The sequence below is a fragment of the Drosophila biarmipes genome, chromosome X (assembly GCF_025231255.1).
Source record: "Drosophila biarmipes strain raj3 chromosome X, RU_DBia_V1.1, whole genome shotgun sequence".
In the NCBI taxonomy this organism is placed as follows: domain Eukaryota; kingdom Metazoa; phylum Arthropoda; class Insecta; order Diptera; family Drosophilidae; genus Drosophila; species Drosophila biarmipes.
In genome coordinates this window covers 12,318,970-12,333,425 of record NC_066611.1, presented here as the reverse complement: position 1 = coordinate 12,333,425, position 14,456 = coordinate 12,318,970, and the positions used below count along the sequence as shown (strand labels likewise).

The window sequence follows — 14,456 nt, the reverse complement described above, 5'->3', positions numbered from 1 at the left end:
CTTGATTTGTCAGGTGTTGTTTTTCCCTAAGTTTACATTGTTTTTCGAAGGGTTTTTCTTAATAAAATTTGGTTGTAGTAATCAAGAACAATTTACTCTTGAAAACGAAAGCGCTCTCGCGTCTTTCTCGAAAACGACACAACTTATTTGTTAAAAGAAGTCACAAGACACTTCTTAATGTGTCAGGTGCTTTGTCTTCACTTTGTTTTCTTTACGAAACTTGGTTAGTTGTAAAAATCAAGAACAATTTACTCTTAAAAACGAAACCGGTACTCATATTATATAGGTTTAAGACCTGGTAGTTTTTCTTCACAAACTGCATAAAGGTCATAAAAAACGTAAACTGCTTAAGACTTGCCTCCATTATTTCTCCACTCTTTATAACTTGTATAAACAAAAGCAAAGAAGTTATTTTTTAAATATTAAGTAACGCAGGTGATGCTTTCCGAAGGGTTTATTATGGAACTTGGAAGTTTTTAGTAAACATTTTTACAAAAAAAATGCATTTCTAAAATAGTAAAAAAAAAGGAACAGGTAAAATTAGAATAGATTTAATCCTTTGTGGTTTTTTTTTTTCAAGAACTCCATTAAGGACATAAAAAACTGAAACTACTTAAAACTTGCCTGCACTGTTTTTCCACTCTTTCTGCTACTCGCTTACTTAGTTTTGAAAATTCCATTTCATTTGAAGTGAAGTGAGTTGCGATGACAAAGTTGCGAAACTACTCAAGTTTTTCCCCCCATTTTTTAGCTCTTTCCGTCCCTGTTGCTCCGCGTATACCTGTCCCTGTTTGTTTGATATTTTTTATTGGCATTCGCCCATTTTACAGAGCAACAACTCTAGGCCCTAGCAACAACTGTTCCATATGGCTGCTATATATAGAAAAAGATATCTATATATATACATTCGTTGAACATGGCTCCACATCGATTTATTCGGCTTTCTCGGTTTTTTATTGCTTTTTTTTCTGATTGCCCAAAGGAAAGGGTAGATAAATAATGCACAAAGTCAAAGTGTAATTCCCAAATCGACTTCCAAATTCCACTCTTGGTTTGAAGTTCAAAATTCATTTAGCACTCGAGCCAAGTTCGAAAGTGAAATAATTGCTGGGCAAACAGATTGTAGATAAGTGAAGTGTTTTAACCTTTGAATTGGAATTACACTTTGGGTTGGGCCGGGCTTCAGATTTATTTGGACTTAAACTATCTATAGATAAGAAAAAACATCACAAATATATTTGATTGGCGTTATAAATTTATTCCATTCTATTTAATTGCTTTTTTTTGCCCTGGCACTTATTGATTTATTTGCTAAATTTTTAATGCATTGCGAAATGAAAGTGACGACTGTCCTTTTGACATTTGCATTTCCATTTTTCAAGATACACGTATCTGCATTAAATATTTACCAAGGCGAGCCATTATATAATTAAGAAAAGACGTGTGTTATTTTTCTAAATTTTAATTAGTTTCTCTTACACTGGAAAAACGATGGAAATTTGTGTGAGTTTGGGTGGTTCAAATATTTTAAAATTACGTTATGTTAATTTATATTTTTTTTTATTTATATTATTTTATATTTATATTTTTTTATATTTATATTTTTTTATATTTATATTTTTTTATATATATAATTTTTTATATTTATATTTTTTTATATTTATATTTTTTATATTTTTATTGATTTATTTAATTATTTTTTATATACTTATAAATTCAAACAATTTGTATTTATTTATATTTATACTTTTTATATTTTTATTTATTATATTTATATTATTTTATATTTTTATTTATTATATTTATATTTTTTTATATTTTTATTTTTTATATATATTTCTTTCATATTTCTATAAATTCAATATGCTTGTATTTATTTTCTCATTGTTCTTTAAGTGTAAAATGAACTCTTTATTACAGTAATTATTTTTTTTCTTTGTTTCCTTAATAATTTCGAACATTAGGTAGAATTCACGGTATATTCCATCTTTTATTCAGTTTTCTTCTAATGAATACATTATCTGCAAGGGCTTGCTAGGCGTATACTTAATAAGTAATTCATACGCCGCGTGGGCCAAGAAACCCGTGTGGTGATAATTGACATGGAATATAAGGGGGAAAACATGTAACCAAAGTTAAGGGTTGTAGATTAATTTCTTGTTTAACTTGCTGAATAATTAAGACGAATTAATTCTTATTTAAAAGTAACATACTTCTTTGTCCTTAAAGGTTTAATATGTGTTACTTTTTCATATTTATTTCTCCATTGGCCGCCTTAAATTAAATCGCGTGACTTACCATAAAATCGTTTTACTATTTCGAGGTCAAAGGTATACATGTTTTTAGATTTTTACCTAGTTTTTTATATAGCTCAGAAGCTAGGGAAATTCCTTATATTTTTTTCAATCTTTTAAACCTTATATTAATTAATTTATTTAACTATCAGTTGCCTTTTCTCCCAATAATATTTAACTTTGTATACTTTTCCCTTGTGCCTTTTATTTATTTATATTTGTTTGGCCAACGAAAAGTGAGATGATATAATATTCAGCCGAAGAAAAATTGTTAACCAACCACCAAAAAGCATGGCGAAGCGAGGAAAAATGAGGAAAGTCTGGGGGCGGAGAAAATGGGCAGGAAAAGCAGATGAGACGAGACCATAAAACCGACAAACGACGACACGAAGGATGCGATGTCCAAAAAGGCAGTGAAAAGTCCCCCGGAAAGCCCCCTTGGAAAATCCCTAGCCCACGCCTGCGTGTGTCGTCCTGAGTCCTTTATTTTCCTTCCTTTTTTTTCTTTTTTTTTCCTCCAATTTTCCTTCTATTTTGTGTTCCACCCACTTATTTTATACTTCTTTCCATACCTTTTGTTTTACGCTCTGCGCTTTTCCCCGCCTTTTACCCGATTTTCCCGGCCTTTCCCCCAGCTTTTCCTCGCTGTCTGTGCTGGGGCGCCATCATCATCTTGTTAAGGAAAACTTTAAATAATTTAACACGCCAACCCCGCCCCGCACTTTTTGGCCTGTGGTGAATTACAAGTGTCGAATGGAAAAAATTAGGAATGGGTGGGAGATTTGGCTGGCTGGCTGGTTGGCTGGTGGTTTTCCATGTGTTGAAATCAGAGTCATGTTGAGTTAGTTTTCCCGCCGGGGCTGGGGGTCGCCTTCCTTGTATTCAGGAAAATAGACGAAATGAATGTGTGTTTTGTAGCATATTTTGCTGCGCAACATTTTCCCAGAACTTTAACAAAGGCTTTTCAGCGAAGTTTGTGTGTTTGTGTGGGAGTTTTCCTGCCCTCGGGAGGGAAAACTTGCAGCCCTATTAATTTAATAACAGACTTTTGCCTGGCCAAACTAGCCAAATGAAAAGCATATCTTACTTTGTACAGGCTGCTTGACCTTTTGTATTTATTTTACCTTTTTTTTTTTGGAGATTTCTTTGGCAAAACACTTAGTTTATTTACCAAAACATAAGCTTCCTAACTAACTATTTTGATTTCTCTTTATTTCCAGGTAAGGATAAACAATCATTTGTTATTATTTGTGTCTTGAAATACTTTTTATGGATATAGCAAAGCGATGTATCTGTCCTACGTGAGTATTATACGAAATGAAGGGAGGCAACTTCTTTTTTTTCATGTGGAAAATGCCATTTATCAAAGCAGAAATAGAAGGGATCCTAATTAATTTGGTTTAAATGATTGCTAATGGAATGTTGATAGTTTTGCTGATGATCTAATTAGCCTTTGCAGCTACATAAGTAGTTGATTTGGGGGGTTGGGTGGCTGGAAAATGGAATGCAGTTGTATTTTCGTTGGCTGTCGGAAAAGCGTTGCAACATTCGTGGAATACTTGCAAACTGGAAAATGTCAATCGTTGGCGGAATTTTCTCGGCTTTATTGTTGTACTGGCTGGCTGCTGCTGTTGTTGTTCTCGTTGTTGTTGCCTTCGTTTACACGTCTCTAGGCCATGTCCGCCATTTTGTCCGGGCTTTTCCAGAGCAACCCCCCCGCCCCTCCCTCTCCAACTACGCCCCTGGCCGCCCCCTTTTTGGTCCGTTGCTAACCAATAAGTTTGTGACTTCCGCCAAATAGCGCGAGACACGCACACACTCGTGTATGTGGGGTTGAGTGGGCGGTGGGGTTGGGTAGGCATACCGCCCCCCTACCACCCAACTTTCCCCACCCCCTTTTGCGCCAGCCGTGGCAACATTCACTACGCCATTTTGAAATTGATACACAGCCAAAAAAGTGGCCGAGGGGAGAGGTTCTTAGTTAAAGAAAAAGTGGAAATACCTAAAAAAAAGTTTGATCACTTAGGAAATTTTTTGTTTCGTTTATAATAAATGTGCTTTATAGGACAAAAAAGAATAGGACTTCAAAAACTAGTTCTTCATCTTGTTTTTATTTTTTGGAGGAAAAGATCAAGGTTTAAAAACATAGAACATTTTTATTTTCATTTATAATAAATGTACTCAACAAGACAAAAAAGATAAACCTTCAAAACTATTTTTCACCTTGTTGTTATATATTTTTTAATAATTTACACATGTAACAAGACAATATTTCTATTTATTTATGTGGATTTATGTGATCACAAACTAGTTTCGACAATACAATATTTGCAATATTAAAAAAAATTGTACAACCCGTTTTTTTAATAATTATATATTGAAGTTAAAGAGATTAAAGCTCTTTAAAATTTAAGAAAAGGTCGAAAAATCAATGCCACAAACCTTCATAAAAAAATCAGAAATATTAAAAAGAAATATTTTTCAGTTTTTCAGACAGTTTTTTAAGCCAAATTGACATATTAAAATATACATATTTGTCTGTAAGCACCTTGATCTTAATGTTTTTAGAAATAATAAGAATTTTTTCGAGTGTACAAAAAAGGGTGTTAGCATTTTTTGGAAAGGAGCTGGGTGGACTTTAGAGTGCAGCAGGTGCAGAAACGCCGAATGCATTTGGCCCAAAGCACACGAACACCCCCCCCACACACACACACACTCGCAGGCAGATGCTCTCAAAGCCCCCCACACACACACACATATGTACATATACATGTACGCACGCAACTCACACGCACACAAACTTTCCATATTTCCAGGCGAGTTTGAAATATTTGCCTTGGCTTCGGTTTTGGCCTCTGTGTATTTGGCAGGCTATTTCTGCCTCCCCCTCTATCGCCCCCACCCACATTTCCACCTCTTTGGCCTCCCACGGGGTAGAAACCCCCCTCGCCACCACCTCCCCCTCCTTTTTGGCTCTTTCTCCGCTAGTTATTCAGCCTCTGCTGATGATTGCACTGCTTTCTCCAACTGATACACTGCGAAAAATCGATTACTGAGACAATAATTGGTTAGTTACAGGGAAAATTCATTTTAAAAGAATTTATTGAGTTTTACTAAGAATAGTTAATATATTTATAATCAAGTCAAAAATATTTAGAATAGATTTTTCTGCATTTTTCTTAGACAACTTTTATTAAAGAAACTTTTTCTTATTAAGTTTCAATAGCTTTTTTATTTAGTTATTAATGTAAAAAATATTTTTATATTACTAAGTATTACCTATTTTATTTATTTCTTTTTTTATATTTATATTATATTTAAAATAAAAATTTAAAATGGGAATAAAAACGGTTATTTCAACATTTTAAATGTCAAATGTATGAAGTGCTACTCGCCAATTTCTCCCAGTGCAGTCGCCCCTCTGCCCACGCTCTGCTGCAGCTCTGCCGCGCTGCTTTGCCTTCACTTCTGTTGTTGTTTAGTTAGTTCTGCACTCAGATGTTGCTGCTCTTGACGCAGGGCCACGAGTGCGAGCGAGAGGGAGCACCATTCCAGTGGCAGTCTGCTGGTTGGTAGCAAAAGGGAAGCCAAACCGACCACCCACTGCCGCACCCCCTCCCCCTCCCCCACCCCCGTCTCCGCCTCAATCGTTAACCCAGAAGTGAGCTGCGAATTTTGGCGAGAGCGAAATCTGTGGACCAAAAGGTAGTGGGCGGCGGCGAGGAGGGGTTAAGGGGCCGAGGGGCCCGCTTCGGAGGATGTGGTGGCCAGTGGGTTAAGGTGGCAGTGTAGTGGTGCTGCTGCTGCAGCGGCTGAGACAGCGGCCGCGGCCAATGATGAGGGCTTAAACCAATCAAACTACAGAAACCACGAAACACAAGCATCACGCATACGCCCCGTTGGCCAGGGATTTTCGACACACGAGCAAAGAGCCCTCGAAAAGCCTTGAGGAACTCAAGAACAGATGTTCCTTTGTGTAAATACTCATAAACTATTATATCATAGTACTAAATACTAGCAACAAAAATTGTAAATATTTATTTACAAGCAAATTGGAATTTTAAAAAATATTTAAAAACGCATTTAAATTATTTATTGTTCTAATACCTCAGCAAGCAGAAGCTACTCTTTAGAAATATTAAAACTATACTATTTAATTCAAGAATTAATATTATCTTGGTTTGTTCGATTTAATTTCGTCACAAAAATTGTTTATATTTGTAATTTATTAGTATTGTATATATATTTCTTTGCTAAGAAAAAATTAAACAATCCAATACATACATTTATTGTTAGGAAAATCTATATATTTAATGGAATACTATTTATAATCAAATCGGAATATATTAGTATTATATTTTTTTTTTTTTTAAGAAATAAACTTATTCTCTTATATGTAAGTATCTATTTTTATTTAATTTTGTGGTCATAGATATAAAGAAGAAAATCTAAATATATTAACAAGAAATAATAAAAATTTATAATGAGAACATATTAAAATTATAGTTATTTTTTATTACAAAATTGAATAAATCTTTTTTGTATTTTTACATAATTTTGTGATAATAAATTTATAGATGAAACCCAAAAAGTTACATGGAATTAAAAAAATATTCATAATCAAATTAGATATTTGTATTAAATTACTTTTAAATCACTGAATTGAAATATTCTGTGTATTTCGATGGAATTATACAACTCTTTATATTTAAATCAGAAAATAATTTTATTGTATTTATTGTAATCAAAATTAAAAAGAATTTTTGTTTCGATTATATTATGGGATAATAAATTAATAGAGGAAATATGAATATTACGCGGGATAGTAAAATCTTCTTAATCAAATGATTTATTTTCATTACATTTATTTTTAGTGAATGAACTAAAAAATGTTATAATTTCTGGTATATCCCAAAAAGAAGAGAAAAAAGAGCTTTTCAAGCTTGCGCTTGGCGGATAAAATAAAATCAAGTAAAAAATGGCCAACGAATCTGGGTGCACAGTCAGAATCGAAGAGCAGAAGTTGGGCCCAAAGCGGACGGCGAAGGAGGAGGCACAAGGCAGAGGGCGATAAAGAAGAGGAGAGGGGGAGGGGGAGCAGCGTGAAATTCCAATGAAATTACGTATGAGTGATTTTTATTATTAAAGTGCGCCATTGCCCCTCGAATGGTTGTTGCTGCCGCTGCTACAGCGCCTTATATACATGGTGCCCCCCGGTATATACACATATATAAGCGTGCCTTGTACATGCCCACTCACTTATTTACGACTAAGTATGTCACAATTAGTCTGGCCGATAAATATTCACGAGTTGCTCTTTGATTGAAATTTCAACTGAAAACCGAAAACCGAAAACTGAAAACCGAAACCAGAAAAGCCCGAGAATCCCAGTGAAATTCGCATTTAAATGCCAAATGCCCGGGGAAATTGACATAAAAATAATTGCAAATACTGTTATTCAAATGAAATGAAAAATTTACAACACCTAAGGCGAAGCCCAAGGAAAAGAAAATCGAATCCATTAAATTACACAGAAAATAATCCTGATATAATACAAACACTGTATAATTTTAGCCATTTTTAGAAACAATTTGCCATGTCATTTTCATTATAATATTGTTTTATAATAAGATATTATCTCAATCTGTAAATTTATGATTTTTTTTTAACAATTTGCCTTGTAATTTTCATTATAATATTGTTTTATAAGTAAAGTATATCTCACTCTTTAAATATATTTTGGAAACAATTTGCAATTTTTTTTTAGAAACAATTTTCAATGACTTTTTAAATGAAATATGTATGGTTTTATAATATTGTTTAATAATAACATTATAATGTAACTTTATACATTTTTTAAAGGAATTGCTATGTAATTTTCAAATGAAACAGGTATTGTTTTTTTCTATTGCTTTAGAAACAATTTTTATTGAATTTTTTTAAATGAAAAACGTATTGTTTTATAATATTGTTTAATAACTAAAAATTAAATCTCACTGTATATATTCTAGTTGCAATTTTTAATGCATTTTTCAAACAAAATATGTAATTAATTTTTAGCCAAAGCCAAAAAAAAACGGATGCCCTAAGCTTATATTGGCAATGGGAATTTCTGTAAAATATTTTAAAAATATTTATAAATATTATATTTTCGGATATTAATTTTATAATCCCTCTTTGTACAATTTATCTATATTTTTTTTACCTATCTCCAACGATTTACCCGTTCCCTCCTCTCTGTATTTTCGCTTTCTTCTCCTCCGTTTGGTTTCTGTTTGCCTTTACTGCATTGTTTGCTCTAATTAAATCTTATCTAAACAATTTTAAGTACAAATTGTTTCAATGGCAATAAAAAGAGCAGAACAAAAATCACAAAAGCTCAGCGGCGGGCAAACAGCAAAGTGTAGAGGGCAATGTTCTAGAGCGGAGGGGCTATATAAAAAAAAAAGCACACACCTCTGTAGATACACAGGGTTACATAAAAAAGAAACTGCAAGATAATGGTAGGGGGGGGGAGGGAATCAAAATCAATAACTCAATAGGCATTGGAAAGGAAAAACGCAAAGCCAAGCAGAACTGATCAATAAATAATGCGTATACGTATGGCAGCACATAATGCGATATACATGTCCATATATAGAGTGTGTGGTGCAGGGAAACGGGTTGCGTTTAACCCACAGCCCAGGGGCAACCGAAGGCTGTCCTGTCCCGGGGCTCTTCTCGATTTTTCTGGCCTTCTGTCGTCACCCGGTAACGGTGACGGTGACAGCGAAGCGCGACTCCCCAGCTCCAGATGAGGGGCCAAAGAATCGGACAAACCGAGGGACACTCGGCCCCTGACTCACCAGATACATATGGTGCCTCGCGGTACCTCAGCTCATCCTCAGAATCGCAATTTGTACTTCGCTTAAGCAGTCGGTCTCAATGACAAATCGATTAAGGTGCTCGGTTGTGCCGATTTCTGTGTTATTTTCATGAAACCGAATGCCAGTCTGGGGCTATTGTGGAGGTACGTGCTTAAAGAAACCCAATTGCTCGGGGGAAGTAAACAAAATCGGCGGCTTAGGTACCCTGTATGGGATGGCATTACAAAAACATTTGGGTAAGGCATTACAGCACTCAAATTGTGGTTCTGGCTAGACTTTGTGTTGGAGGAAGTATTAAAATTACAAAACCAGGTTTGGGATTTACTATTATTATGTTATATTATAATGATATATTATAATATATTTTATTGATGTCTTATATCACATCATAATGATATATCATACCATCTAAACACAGTTTTAAAATACTTGATCGATTTAAAGATGTTTTTCTATCAATCATGATATTAGACTTTGTTTTATAGGAAGTGTAAATAGTATTGTAATAGGCCTATAACGATATTTGACTGTATATTATAGGAAGTATAAATAGTATTGTAATACTTCTATAACAATATTAGACTTTATATCATAGCAAGTATAAAACTTACAAAACCTGGAACTTGGGATTTAATTATTATTTTATATTATAATTATATATTATATCATAATATACTGTATTTTATTGATTTATTGTATCATATATTGATATATTATATCATATCATAGTATATCAGAGTTTTAAAATACTTGATCGATTTAAAGATGTTTTTCTATATATAATGATATTGGTAGTATTGTAATAGATCTATAACGATATTAGACTTTATATCATAGGAAGTATAAAAATTACAAAACCAGGAACTTGGCATTTAATTATTATGTTACATTATAATGATATATCATATCATATTATTATATTTTAATGATGTATTACATCATATCATATCGATGTATTATATGATATAATCAAAGAATGTCAGAGTTTTAATATTTTTAATCGATTTGAGGTAGTTTTTTCTCACAAAGAACCTGGGCAATGTGGTTGGTTCCGTGAATTTTTGTACAACAGTAGTACCGCCACACAATCTCTGTCGTGTACCCCCTACTTTCTACCGCCGCTTCCTCTGCACTCGTTATCTTTCTCCTCGCGTACATAATGTACTTGGGTTCGTATGTACATAAGTATCCCCCGACTTTTGCCGTTGATAAGAATAATGAAGTTAACTCATAGACCCATTCCGATTCCCTCCCTATATGCCACAGCACAGTTTACCATCCACATCCACAGTGCTTCCACATCCAATACACCATGTTATTAGTATTATCCCCCCTATCTCCCCACTTATTTCGTATACCCACTCCTTTCCTTCCTGCCCTCTTGAACTGCTCTAAAAATAAACTAATTGCCCCCGAACGCCTGCAGTTTCGTTTTAATTTTATTCTTTTCATAATAGTCCTCAAAAATTCCATTCGCCCGAGCGGTGAAATTTCTGTCAAGATTTCTCACCTATGAATGTAGGATGTTGGTATTTTTGTGTATAAAAAAAAGGAAAGAAAAAACTAGGGAATATTATTCATTTCAACAGATGCGGTAATGTTGCTTCTTTGTCTGGCTTTTGGCAATTTTCGGGTTTGTTTTGCTTTGCCGGGTATTTTTATACATTTTTTGATAAACAGAAAAACGTTTCACGTCGACAAAGTCGATTACCTCATATGAAATATTTGCTGTTGACACAGGCAGAAAGAAGTGACGAAAAAAAAAGAATTCGTGAACTTATAACCTTTTTTTCGACCCGTACAAGTTCTACCAATGTCTATGTGCCACGCCCCTCGTCAGTCGTTTGACCTTATAAAGGGGATTTTATAATCGATTTACATAGATATAATACCATATAGTACATACTTTTAAAAGTATTAAAGTTTTACCCTAAAAGTTTCAGCTTAAACCCATCAAAGTCTAAAATCAATTATTTCTTTTAATATTATACCATAATATAATATTAGTTGATTACTATAAGAATCCCTATTTTTTTTGTATATATTCTAAAATATTCTAACTATCACTAAGATATTTTTTATTATTTACTAAGCTTTAGATAATTGTCCCTAAATTTAGGATTGATTCATTCGTTTTTTTTTAATATTGGTTTTAACAGATCCTAAAATAAAATTTAAAAAAACTTGTAAAGAAAATTTGTTGCAAGATTTTATGCTTTTCCTAGGGTATTCAACTTTCTGGCTGCTTTTGGTTCGACATTCGTCGTGGGCTTTTACTTTTGTGAATTTTCTATGTCGTCGCCTTTTACTATTATTACTACGATTTTTTTTGTCGTGTTAGCCGCGCTCTGCCGCCGTCTCGGCCGCAGCCGCTGCCGCTGCCGGCGTCGCCGTTTTGACGATTTGCGCCTTGCGTTGCGCTTACTCACAATCAAATCTCACGCCGCATTTTAGTCTCAATAATAACTGAAACGAAAAACACGCGCAGCCAAAACGAAGCGCAAATCAAAAAGGAAAACGAAAGGAGCGAAAAGAAAAAGAAACGGCGAAAAAAAACGTCAGTTGCTTTTATTTATTTTATTCCGACACTCTTGCCTCTCCGTGTTCGTTGCTTTTTTTTTGTGTGTTTAACTTCTTTATTTCCGAGTGTTTGTGTGTGTACATAGGTGTGTGTGTGCTGATTGTTTTTGCATTTCGCGTTTGCTCAAATAGTAAATTGAACTGTTTTCAAAGTGTGTTCAAGTGATGGAGGGGGTGGAAAAAGAGAGAGGGGGCGAGAGGAGGAGAGCAACTCGTTCGTCGTCGTCACTCGTTGCGTTTTTTGTTGTCGTGGGTCGTCGTCTGTTTTCCACTGACTGGGTCGCTCTCTTTCTCTCCCTTCCACTGCCTCCCCTACTTCCCACTGTGCGTTCTCCCACTCCCTCTGCCTTCCCTTGGGCTCTCCCGCCGCTTGCTTTAGTTGTATTTGTTGGTGCAGCATAATTAGACGCCGTCGATTTCTCGCGACTTTGCCAGAGAAACTGTGCTGGCCGTTTGGTGGTTTTCCCCGCCAGAAGAAGCATATTTTTGGGGCAGGTGCAATTGACGATTAGAAGTTTCCCAGCTGAACAGCTAATAACTGCATTCCAAATTTAACTGTAGGGGAATACAATTTACAGTAGTGCCTAATTTTATTTATAAGCAGATTAGGGTAACATCACCTTTTAGCTATTTTAAACTAGAAACGTGACGTTTTTTTAATTGAGCTGACATCACTGATGTTCTCCACTTTTCGTGGTGCAGTTTCTGTTTCTCTTCTCGCCCTCCCCCCCTCTCCCCCTGCTCTCATAGGTGTTCTCTATGTTTTTTCGCCATTGTTTTGTTTCAGCATTCGCGGTGTGTTCATTTGTTGTTTCTCGTTCTCGACGCTGTTTGTGTGGGCTCTCTTTTGTTGTATTTTTCTTACTCGCCGTTCGTTATCAAAAGGGAAACAACAAAAGGCAAACGACAAACAAAGACAAACCGATAAACGTCAAAAGCTTGTCGCCTATGCATATTTTAAGCATTTTGCCCGTTTTAATCTCACAAAGCTTTTATACATTTTAATTAGTTATTCATCCCCTCCTATTTCCTTCTAACTGATTACGCGATTTGTTTAGTATTTCTGATCGGAAATGGCGAATTAAAGTCCAATTAGGAGAGCTCTGGCAGAAATGATAGCTTCTTCGATAATTTGTCGTTAAATTTTCCTTATCTCTTCCAGTGTTGACCTAGTTGATTTAAGTCGTTAAAGGAAATATACTTTTAGATTTTGCCATTTAACATCTTCGATAACATTTCCCTTTTGTTTGTTTGTTCGTGATTCGCTCGTTCTCTCTCTTTTGTCCCGTCTTCCACATCTTTTAGTGTTTCTGTTTTGCTCTCTTTGCTCTTTTTTTCTGATTGTGCGACAACTGCTTAACAATTTACAATTATGTATATGTATGTCTGTATTAATCTACAGTGGGCCCTCTGATATTGAATCGCTGGTTTGTTTTTTATATTGGAAGCTGATCAAAAAAATTTCTCAAAATTAAAATCTGATTTTACAAATTAGATTTTTTATTTCAAAATCCGATACATTTCTTTTAAGAGTAGTGTACTATAGTGCTTTCAATATTATAAATTCATAAACAAGCTGGTTCGTTCTGAAGAGTTTTCACCGTAGTTTCATGTGGACATCTGACGACTTTATAGGAGTACGTGTGTATTTGTTGATTGACTCAACTTGACGACGGCGACACACGCGCGCCCAATTCACAAAACTTTTGTTTTATACACCGAATCTTTTATTTTTTCTCAGCCTTTTTTTTTTTGGTATTTGTTATGCTGCGCGATTACGTCAGCTGACATTCGGCTTGTATTTTTCGGGGACCTGGGAAAGCATATGTCCACATATGTATGTATACACACACACAACACTCTCTAACTAACTCACCCATATGCAAAAAAAAAGAAGAAAAATAGAGGTGTATAGAAAAAGTTAATCATTTGGCTCTGGCACATTGGCTTGTTTCGGGTGAAAGTTTCACAAATCAAATGGAGGAAAAATCAGCGACGAATCGCAAAAAAGTGCAACTCAAACTCAACTCATCCATTGAAAACTAAGAAAAATCGCTGGAAAAACTAAAGAAAACCCAGTCAACGAAAGACCAGTGAAAATCGTTGGCCAGACTTAATTGATTTTCATGTTTGTGGTTGAAAACCGAAAACCGAAATATGCAAAAGTGAGTATATAGCACATATATCACGTCATTCCCATATGCCAATGACTCTTGTTGTGTACGGGCACGTAATTTTATTTTCGTCTTGAATTTCATTTCATTTCATTTGCGCCCAATTGATTTTGCCGCATTTGCATACAGCTGGGCTGAAAATAATAGTGGGGTTGTCGAATCAAAAAAAAAAACTGAAGTACCCTATATTTTTAAGGTACAAATTAATCAGGTGAAAAATATAATATACATTGTTAAACCAATATGGCGATTTATGCAGTTTCTAGGAGTCCTAATAAGTTTATGGATGTGAATAGTGTAGATGGGCCCTTGGACCTCATCCGCCCTCTCGCTCTCTCCGCCCGTCCACCCCTCTCTTTCTGGCTGCATCACCTGTCATTGGCAAGGTAACCGTTAGCTTGCATTCCATCGGCAAAATAACGGCACAAATATTGCCATCTCTTTTGCAGTGACACTGGTCAAAAAGGAATAGTTAACATCATCTCATTTTCATAAAAAAAATAGATTTAGGAAAAAATTAAAAAAAAATTTTTAAAATACTT

At 34.7% G+C, this 14,456-nt stretch overlaps 1 protein-coding gene across 5 annotated transcripts in view; it reads left to right on the top strand.

The window, feature by feature from the left end:
* LOC108025705 (serine/threonine-protein kinase tousled-like 1) overlaps positions 1-14,456 on the top strand; it is a 78,650-nt gene that overhangs the window by 51,145 nt on the left and 13,049 nt on the right. Inside the window, exons 1-2 of one of the 5 annotated variants that reach the window (XM_017096250.3) lie at positions 11,607-11,717; positions 13,635-13,905. The exons of the other annotated variants lie outside the window; for them this stretch is intronic. Coding sequence (XP_016951739.1) covers positions 13,867-13,905 — 39 coding nt within the window. The 5' untranslated portion in view covers positions 11,607-11,717; positions 13,635-13,866. Of the gene's footprint in view, positions 1-11,606; positions 11,718-13,634; positions 13,906-14,456 lie in introns of those variants that run through there. 5 annotated transcript variants of the gene reach the window in all.